Source organism: Eriocheir sinensis, chromosome 11 (genome assembly GCF_024679095.1).
Source record: "Eriocheir sinensis breed Jianghai 21 chromosome 11, ASM2467909v1, whole genome shotgun sequence".
NCBI classification, from domain to species: domain Eukaryota; kingdom Metazoa; phylum Arthropoda; class Malacostraca; order Decapoda; family Varunidae; genus Eriocheir; species Eriocheir sinensis.
In genome coordinates, this window is record NC_066519.1 from 20,744,427 (window position 1) to 20,754,958 (window position 10,532).

The 10,532-nt window shown below is 44.5% G+C and overlaps 1 protein-coding gene across 2 annotated transcripts; it reads left to right on the forward strand.

Moving 5' to 3' along the window:
- Positions 1–426: 426 nt before the first annotated feature.
- On the forward strand, positions 427–7,624 carry LOC126997050 (peroxisome assembly factor 2-like). 2 transcript variants are annotated; one of them, XM_050858087.1, is made up of 11 exons: positions 427–576; positions 2,305–3,688; positions 3,915–4,038; positions 4,325–4,508; positions 4,736–4,851; positions 5,020–5,184; positions 5,812–5,958; positions 6,180–6,288; positions 6,480–6,596; positions 6,781–6,858; positions 6,986–7,624. In XM_050858087.1, the coding sequence occupies exons 2-11, from the start codon at positions 2,312–2,314 to the stop codon at positions 7,257–7,259; spliced, it is 2,691 nt and encodes an 896-aa protein (XP_050714044.1). In that variant the 5' UTR covers positions 427–576; positions 2,305–2,311; the 3' UTR covers positions 7,260–7,624. The 2 variants fall into 2 exon arrangements, with proteins under 2 accessions (XP_050714044.1, XP_050714045.1); XM_050858088.1 differs by having other exon boundaries at positions 427–573; positions 2,304–3,688.
- The last annotated feature ends 2,908 nt before the right edge of the window (positions 7,625–10,532 follow it).

The window sequence follows — 10,532 nt, forward strand, 5'->3', positions numbered from 1 at the left end:
TATATTTTGAAAGCGTTTCCATGACTGTTGAAGGTTTGTAGAAAAGATATATGAAGAGATAGTGATGTTTCATAAAGTAAATAATGAGATACTGGCACGGTACTAAAACGATTCCTTACCTCTCTCTCAGTGCCACCCTCGTCATCTCCGTCTTTTCTCTCTGGTTCCTCCCACACACGAGTATCACCACAGTTTCATCCACACCCCTGTGAACTAGAAAGATGGTCCTGATCTTGGTTACCTAATGATCTTGCTCCTCAGCCGCCAGCCTCGGAGCACCGTGCCCGGCGGCTGTAGTCCTCAAGAAGACGGGTCAGCTGAGGCGCCTGTGAAGCCCCCTCAGGACGACACCTGTGAAGCCCCCTCAGGACGACACCTGTGAAGCCCCCTCAGGACGACACCTGTGAAGCCCCCTCAGGACGACACCTGTGAAGCCCCCTCAGGACGACACCTGTGAAGCCCCCTCAGGACGACACCAGGGCTGGCACGAGTGACTGATCGGCAGCCCTCAGCAACAACCACAGACTGATGACAGGCCCGCTGGACACTGGGTTTGACACGTTCTCTTGACACACGGTAAGTCAGGTCAGAGAGGGGAGGTGGAGCAGCATGTAAATATATAGAATCACACCCGTTCACACACTGCAGCAGGTGAATATATAGAATTCCACCCATTTCTCTATGACAAAGCAAGGTAACACTATCCTGTGCTTTGTTACTTAATGGTCTTCTAAACTAACAGAGCCCCGCCCTTACCTACCCTGCCCTGTGCCCCTCTGCCAAAATGCAATAAACGGAAATAAATCCCTTTTGTCGTTACTGGATGGTGTTTGTCAGGCCTTGACTCAATGAATTCCTCTCTTGCTCTCATGAAGGTTGTCTATCAATCACATATGCTTTTATGCTACATGTTTCTTTAATATTTGCCATGGCTCACATCTTCTAAAGAAATAGACGGCTGTGTTTGGTATCATTAGACTCAGTAGTGATTTTAAAGCTGACACGCCTTTGTAAAACTTAGTAAAACAAAAAAGTGTGATAGTAATGTGAAAACAGCTCTGAAATGCTATATAACTTTTACATATCATTACCATTTTCAAGAGTTATTAAATAAGCATTGAAATAAATTATGGTTAAGATTAGTTTTAGTACTGTGCCAGTATTTCAGTACTTTCCTTATGAAACATCACTAGCTCTTCATATATCTTTTCAACAAACGTTCAGCAATCATGGAAACGCTTTCAAAAACCAATTCAAGGACTATTTATTGTTGAAAATAGGGGATTATTTATTCACGAAAGTGTAGCCTCCTTTGGCAGCGGCTGCGGCGGCGGTGCAGCCGGTGTTGCGAGAAATACCTCCTCGCAGAAATAAGTTGCATATACATGTGGGGGGGGTCGAGGGGGGCAAAGCCCCCATTAACAGGTCGTGAAGTTCGTTTGGAGTAGTTTAAATATGCTCCCCCACCCTAAACCCTCTGTGAGCTATTTTCCGGCTATGGCGGCGGCACCGTCACCGCGGCCACTGCCAAAGGAGGCTATGCTTTCGTGAATATATTATCCCCTATTTTCAACAATAAATAGTCCTTGAATTGGCTTTTGAAAGCGTTTCCATGATTGTTGAACATTTGCAGAAAAGATATATGAAGAGCTAGTGATGTTTCATAAGGTAAGTAATGAAATACTGGCACAGTACTAAAAAGAATCTTTACCTTAATTATTTCTTCCTGTATAGAGAAGTTGAGGGTGTGAATGAGAAGCAAAACTAAGGATATGAGAATAGGTGGGAATCTTTGAATAATGTAAATGTGGCTGGCGGTGTCCATAGAGTTTTCTACGCCACTGCCTGGGTCATGTTCTGACTGTAATACAGTGTGTGTCTTGTAGACACTGAAAAAATGGTGGCAATCTGGTGGAAACCTTTCTAAAAAATATCTGCTAATCAGTTTTGGTGCTAAATGTGGCAGGAGAATTACTGAGACTTAATGATGTTGAACTAAATGATACCATTTTGTGTATAACAGTGTCAACCCAAACCACCTATATTGTATATGAGGTGATCTAAAGCAAATAATATAAAGACATGAAGTATGAGAGCATGTGTGATTGACAGACAACCTCCATAAGAATCAGAGAGGAATCCAGCCACTCAGTAGAGGCCTGACAAACACTACCAAGGCATCTGAAGATACCCTCATTTGAATAGACCTCAGTAGTCTCTGTAATATTGAAAAATAAACTATTTCATTGTATATATTAGATTTATGTTGACAAGCATTATTACTTTAGTTTTTCTTGTTTTCAGGCTTGCAATGACGGAGTTGTGCAGTGTGGTAGCCTCCCTCCAGGTGTTGCTGTACACCTGTATATTACTCAAGGCTGCCAAGCCTCACCTTTTGAACCCTGTCAGGTATGCCATCCATCTGAGGAGACAGAGCCCAGCCAGGTACAGGCTCAAGGTACAGAGGATCTCGGTGAAAGCCTTCCATGGCAAGGCACCAACGGGTCTACATTGTGAGCTGGACCTGAACGCTGCTGCTTTCATCAGTGTGAGAACAGCAATAGACCTTGGCTTCAGGAATGGTCAGTGGCACAGGGTGATATTTTTGGGGGAAGGTCCCACCAAAAAGCCAGAATTTAAGATTTCTCTGACAAATGTTAGAGGAAGGTGGATCCAGGTGATGTCATGCCCTGATATTGAGGATAAGCTATGCCTTGTGTCTCCAATTCTGTATCACAACCTGCAGAAGAGCAGGCAAGATTCATGCATCATTGTGGATTTTGTGGACAGCTACAGAGTGACTCCCTCAGAGGATGTCAAAAAGGTCCTGGCCCTGTGGAATGAGGTGCAAGGGGCTGATTTTGGCAGAGGAGAAGAAAGGGTTCCTCCCTCCTTCCCCAACACTGCTGCAGAAGTACATGTTAAAGTCATAGAGTCAGCTCAGTATAAGTACGGGGCTGAGCTGGAGTCATTACTAATAGACTATTTCAGAATCCCTAAAATAGTTTCTCTTGGTGACACACTAGTCCTCTCTATACCCAGCCATCTTGCTCATGAGTTCACCCCTAGCAGTGCAATGGTCCCTCCCAAGACTATTTTTGTCAAAGTAGTAAAAGTTATAGGAAAGTCTGGATCAGAGACCAAACACTGTGTCCAGGTGGGTGTAAGCAGAACAAATCTTTATCTTGCTGGAACTATGCAGTCTCCATTCCCACCATACTCAGAGGTTTTTGACAGCCAGGGAGAAACTGATGTACCTCCTGTATTGAAGGAAACATATCAAAGACTGAAAAATATAATGCATATGGTATTAAAAGATACAGACAAGAATATTGCAATATCTGATGGCCCCAAAAAGAGAAGCAGCAATCCCACCACGCCAAGGAATACCAGCAGGAGGCAGAGGAATAAATCAAACACTACCACTCCTCAACACACACAACACTCAGCACCAAACACTATCAAGAGTGTCACTGTCCTGCTCCTCGGTCCTCCAGGGCAAGGCAGTGAACAGGCTATCAAGTTGGCTGCTTCATCAGTGGGTCTTGGCACCGTGTGGATCAACTGCTGGCAGCTGAAGGGGGACACCAGCGGGGCCACAGAGGCTCGACTGCACCAGACCTTTGTGCGGGCCAGTGCTTTCGGCCCATGTGTCCTTGTCCTGCAGGATGTACACTGCCTCTCCAAGGTGTGCAAAGGGCTTCCAGAAGTGGAGTTTGCCATTTTAAATTTTGCAGAAATTTTATTAACTTCACAAAACTTGGGTATAAAATCTTATCATTAGTCATATCTCTCTCTTGCATAAAGTCAATGAGGTACCTTGTGGCTTAAGGCCTTTGGAGTCTTTATCCATATCTTGGGCCATTGCATGGGAGGTGATGCTGAGGTAAGAAATTCACTGTTCTAACCCCCAGGACCGGGATGGCGGGGATGATGCACGGGTGGTGGCTGCTCTGAGGGAGGAGGTGGCCCGGCTGTGCTGCCAGGAGCCTCATGTGGTGCTGGTTGGCACTGCCCCAGACCGCACCTCACTCTCCGGTGAGCCTAATCAGCAAATGGATAATTCCCTACTTGTTCCTTTAGTATCCCCATTGATAAAGCTGGTGGAGAAAGTAACAAGGATGTGTATGAGAGTTTTTGTTTAGGTATAACAGCAAGGTTAGTGGTTTGTAGAGTGGTTGACAGGGTGAAGTGTGGTGCTTTGAATGAATGAGGATGACTTTGTGATGAGGGTACCTATAGGAGGGCAGGATTGAGGGAAACAGTATGAGGTATAGGTGCATGGCAAAAATAGGTAAGTGTGACCAAAAGATTATCATTACAGATGACCTCTGGAGTGTATGGAGTTACCAGGAGAGTGTGACTGTGGCAGACCTAAGTCAGCGGTGTGCCATGCTGAAGTGGCTCCTCCCGCCATGGCTGTCAGCCCAGCAGAGCCTCACCTTGGCTCAGCGCACTGCTGGATACCTGTTAGGAGACTTCCTGGCACTCTTGCAAGCCTCCCAGAGGTAAAGAAGAATCTTGCAGTATATTATGCCCACTTTATAGTTTAACATTTACTTTAAATGTGTATTGTAGCTTCATTCCTGTTAACTGATTGGACTAATGCTACAAACATTTGCAGGAGGTTAGATTAGGTGCTTGAGCACAACATATTGAAGTAAAGTTATAAAATATTTCTGATCGACTGATAGAAAGACTGTTTGAGCAGCCCCATAATTATTTTCCTCTCCAGACACTGCCTGATGCGAGGGGCTCATGAAGAAAGGACGGAGGAGTCTGGAAGTGGACATGAGGGTCGCCAGGCGACAATGCCGCAGCTTCAGTATTGTGACCTCCTCCAAGCACTTGGTGTGGCTGCTTGAAATTGTTTTGTCAGGTTTTTGTTGACTTGAAGAATATTTAATAAGTCTCATTCCCTCTATGGGTCAAAGCAGTGTATTGTACCAGATAGGTACTGAAGTCATCACTGTCATTGTAGCTTTGTTCCCTGTGACCACAATTTTTGTTGGCTTTCAGACAAACTGCAGGCAAGCCGTAGTGAAGCTCTGGGGGCGCCACACATCCCACAGGTGCAGTGGGGAGAGGTGGGGGGTCTGGAGGGGGCCAAGCGTCAGATCATCAACACTATTCAGCTGCCTCTCCGCTACCCCTCCCTTGTGGCCGGCAAACTGCGGCACTCAGGTGTGTTGCTTCTTCTCTTGTGTGGCTGTTCTGCTAGGCTGTGCCCCTCAGCAGTGAGGAAGAGGGTGACCATTAAGGAAGGTCTAAGGCATCACAACACTTACCACACCCACAACTGCCACTACCATTGGGGATGGTCTAGTAGGGGCGTCACAGCTTATATGTTTATAGAACATTTTAGATTTCTTTCAGAAAGGTTGCAGTGTGAAGGAAAGTTGAACTGCAGGTACAGTAGACAAAGGGTAATGAGCAAAGCTGAATAGTTAGATATAGTTGTGACTATTTGGATGAAGCAGGATGTATTGGATGAAAAGATTGTGAGGGGAATGTATAATGGTTCTGACCACTTTGTCATGGCAGAAAAAGTAAGGAGAGAATGAGAATTTGAAGGAAATGTAAAGAAGGAATATGAGAGAAAGGAACAGGCAAGTGAAAGACTGTGACAGTGATTACATGCAGATTTATAGAAGGAAGGTGAATTAATTACTTTGTGCTAAGAATGTTTGAACCTTATCCAAGCAATCTTCATTCACTGAATACTTAGCAAGATACCATAAGGTACAGAAACGTCATCCAGCAGAGCCATAATCAAATAGCTCTAACACACCTTATGCCTCACTCAACCAGGCGTGCTACTCTATGGGCCTCCTGGCACTGGCAAGACTCTTCTTGCCAAGGCTGTGGCCACTGAATGTGGCCTGAATTTCCTCTCTGTGAAGGGCCCAGAGCTGCTCAACATGTATGTGGGACAGAGTGAAGAAAATGTTAGACAAGGTGAGATCATGCAGTCATTTTTGTGCTTCCTTTGTTGAAAATTTATCTTGTATTTACAACTGAACAAATTGCAGCCCATTAGTCTTCACACTAATTCAATGAGCATATTTAGTTTCTGGCCTGGGATATGGCTGACTTTACGCTGCTTGTGAATACTGCAGGTAAAGAGTTTATGAAATTTCTCCGAAGGCTGTTTGTTCTAATCTTTCCATTCCTTGCAGTGTTCCGGCGAGCACAAGCGGCGTCTCCGTGCGTCATCTTCTTTGACGAGCTGGACTCCCTCGCCCCAAACCGTGGTCGTTCAGGGGACTCTGGCGGTGTCATGGACAGGTGTGACTGTGTGTTGAGTCATTGTACGTTGCTTTATCATGAGGGCCATTGTGTGACTGGACAATGGGTTCTGTCATATCAGTAATCACAAATGGATCTTCTATTATTATTTTTAAGTAGTATTTCTGTTTTCTACTCTCAACCTCACCAGTACATTCCTCACATCAAAGAACATTGCCATCTCACTGCAGGATTGTGTCAGCCCTGCTGGCCGAGCTGGACTATGTGGCCGGTGCATCAGATGTGTTTGTTTTGGGAGCCACAAACCGTCCGGACCTGCTGGACCCTGCACTGCTGAGGCCTGGCAGGTGAGATGACCAGATGGTGTGGAGGGATGGAGGCAGTGTGAACAGTTTATATGTAGTCATCTTCATTATCATTGTTTTACTTCTCAGTACCTTACTTTTCTTTGGGCTTTCAAGACATTTTGGGTAAGTATATACCTTTGGAAACTCAAGAATTGAGTGATCACTTCATGTCTTTGTGCTGCAGGTTTGAGAAGCGGGTGTTTGTGGGAGTCTGTGAGGACCATGAAGGGCAGGTGAAGATCCTCAAGGCAGTGACATCCAAGTGAGTGAAGAGGTTACCCGTCACAGATATTTTCATACAGAAGCTGAGATCAGTAGCCTCTCCTGCCCTCATATTTTAGCTCCAGTACCTATAAAAGTTTATTGGCATACATTCTCTTGTGTTTCAGAGTTCCCCTGAGCCCGTCTGTCTCCCTTGAGAGAGTGGCTAGCCTGCTGCCCCTCAGCTTGACTGGTGCTGACCTGTATGCCCTGGTGACCGACGCCCTCTACACGGCGCTCCACCGCAGCATCAGTGCCGTGCGTGCTGGCCAGCTGCTGGAGGAGGAGGTGGATATCACGGTCACTGAGGAGGACCTGCAGAGGGCAGCCAGAAGCCTCATCCCATCAGTCAGTCCCCAGGAGCTGGCCCACTACCACGCCCTCAACGCCACCCAAAGATGATGCTCACCCGGGATATCATTATTGTTATAAATCATTGTTGATGTTGATCTCATGTCGACTGCTGCAAACCCTGTTCTTCCAAAGCAGTATTGTGTCTGTTTTATGTAAGGAGTGTTGGATACTTTAGTCCTGGCAAATGGGTCCCACTCCTGTGAACTTTACACTTAATTTGTGAGAAAATTCTTGAGTAGGTGCTGTTGAAGCTAATAAGCATCTTAACAGCCTCAGTGCTTTCTGTGGGCTCCTTATTGTCTTGGAGGCATTCTGCTTGAAGGGTCCCAGTGAGGGGATGTCCATTCCACTTGTGTCTTGTTGGTGATATGAGTTGTCACTTCATGTGGTGTGTAAATAAAGGGAGAGAGAATTGTTGAGTTTCCATTTCCTTATTTAGCAATTACAGAGCTCACAGGAAGTAGTTTATATAAATCCAATTTCTTCGTATTTTTTTCATTTGAAACATCATCTTTTTTTTTTCTTTTTCCTTTTCTTCATCCATTTCTTTCCATTTCCATGAGAATTTCTTCCATTTGAGACCTTTTTTCTTCTACTTTACTTTTTTTATTCTCTCTCTCTCTCTCTCTCTCTCTCTCTCTCTCTCTCTCTCTCTCTCTCGTTCAGGAGGTGCATATACCACACCCTAATGAGCCACACAGTCCACCTTACCCCGGCGCGTGACAGGTCGGGCGTGGATGGATCACCTAAGTGGCCTCACCAAGCTTCGCGTCTGCCCAAACAAAGCGTCGCGCGGGCCATTTTTCACCTCAAAGGGAATAAAGAATCGCCTGTCTTCGTTAGGGCCGAGCCTCCCCGCGCCGAACCTGTCCGTGGCCTCGCGTGCGTGTCCTCTAATCTTATAAATGGGACATGCGGTGATATTTATGGCGTTGTTGTTATGTTTCGCGAATGTTAGTTGGGCTGGTCCTTTCCCGATGACCCGCCGGGGAGGTGAAGAGAAGGGAAGGACGCGGAAAGGGAAGGGAAAGGGAAGGGGAAGAATACAAAGAATGGGAAGAGGAAGGGAAAGAAAGGAAAGGGGATGGGAAAGAAAGGAAGAAGGAAACAGAGATGGGACAGAAAGTGAATGGAAGGGGAAGGGAACAAAGAAAGGGAAAGGGAAGGGGAAAAATGCAAAGAATGGGAAGAAGAAGGGAAAGAAAGGAAACGGGATGGGAAAGAAAGGAAGAAGGAAACAAAGAGATGGGACAAAGTGAATGGAAGGGGAAGGGAACAAAGAAAGGGAAAGGGAAAGGAGCAAAGAAAGGGAAGGGGAAGAATACAAAGAAAGGGAAGAGGAAGGGAAAGAAAGGAAAGGGGATGGGAAAGAAAGGAAGAAGAAGGAAACAAAGAGATGGGACAGAAAGTGAATGGAAGGGGAAGGGAACAGGGAATAGGAAAAAGGAAGGAAAAGGGAACAAAGAAAAGGAAGGGGAAGGAAAATGAGGGGAAGGGAACGAAGAAAGGGAAAGGAAAGGAAACAGAAGTGGAGGGGAAAAAAGGGGAAAGGTGCGGAAACAAAGAAAAGGGAAAGGGAAGGGAAAGAACGCAAAGGGGAGGGGAAAGAGAAGGAAGCAAAGAAAGAGCAGGGGAAGGGAAGGGAAGAGGAAGGGGAAGGGAAGTGAGGGAAGGGGAAGGAAACGATGGAAAGGAAGAGGAAGGGAGCAGAAAGGTAGAACAGAGACGGAAAGAAACATCAAAGGCGAAGGAAGGGGAAGGCAGCGGAAAAGGAACGGGAAGGTAGAATGAAAGAGAAGGAAAAAGAGAGAAAAAAACAAAAGGGAAATGAGAAGAGGTAGAATGGAAAGAGAAGGATAAGAAAAACAAAACAAAAGCAGAAAGGAACAAAAGGATTGATTGATTGATAGTTTATTGTTGCAAGTAAAACAACAAAGGAGAAGGGAGGAGCTATATAGGAAAAGAGAGAGGGAGAAAACATTAAAGAAAGTGAAGATAAAAGGGGGTAGGAAGGACAGAGGAACAGAGAGGGAGAATGGAAAGGAAAGGACACAGAAAACGAAACAAAAAACAGAGAAAGAAACAGGAAGGGGAAGGAAACATTAACGGAGGTGAAGCTATTAAGGGATAAAAAGAGCAAAGGAACAGAGAGAGAAGGGAAGGGAGAGCGAAGGAAAATGAAAAGGAAACAGAGACAGAAAGGAAGAAGAGGGAATGGGAACAGAAAACGGAAGGAATCATAACAGGAAGTAAGGATAATAAAGGGATAAGTAGGGCAAAGGAAGGAAAAGGGAAGGGAAGGAAGGGAACACGTGAATTTCTGTTGATTATGACATTGCGCTGTGCTACAAACTACAACGCGGAAAGCCGAGACTAAAGTGAGACAAATGAAGGCGTAATAGAAGAAAAGAAAATAATGGGAATGAAAGAAAAAAAAAACAGTCGCAGTCAGTCTCTCCCTTCCTCTTTGACTGTCAGGCGTAAAAAATGCATTGAGGAAGAAAATGAAATAAAACAGCGTCAGAAAAAGAAAAAAAAAGGCGAAGATATGTTTTATACTATTGTCGTGTCACGTAAGATTGTTGTACTTTCATGTTTTCGTTACATTCTCTTTTCTCTTCTGTCTTTTTCCTGTTCATTCTTCACAATTTTCGTATGTAAGGTTGTATTTATTCATTATTTTCTCCCTCTTTTCTCTCTTCCTTTCTTCTCTCCTTTCTCTATTCATTCTTTTCTCCACTATTTTCGTATCATTTAAGATTGTTGTACTATTCATTTATTCGTTATTCTCTCCTTTCTTTCTAACTCTTTTCTCTTTTCTCTATTTATTCTTTTCTCCCTCATGTATGTGACCGCGAAATCACCTGTCAAACTAACTAACTAACTATCTATCTAACTAAATAAATAAGTAAACAAATAGATTCATTCTTTTCTCCACTATTTTCGTCTCATTTAAGATTGTTGTACTTTTCATTTATTCGTTATTCTCTCCTTTCTTTCTAATTTTTTTCCCTTTTCTCCCTCATGCATGTGACCGGGAAATAACTTGTCAAACTAACTAACCAACTATCTAACTAAATAAATAAGTAAACAAATAGATACGTAGATAAAGTTAATTACGACACACTGTTTATTTTATTGATCGTCACCAAATAAAAAAAAAATATTCGTATATCTTATTGGCAGCCCCTTCCCTCCCTGCCAGCACACCGCCATGTTTCTTTTCCCTCCTCTGCTAGTGTCCCCTGCCTCACCCTGCCCTGTCAGTTCCCCTTTCTATTTCCCCCACTCCCCTGCTTCACATATCCCTGCTTATTCCCG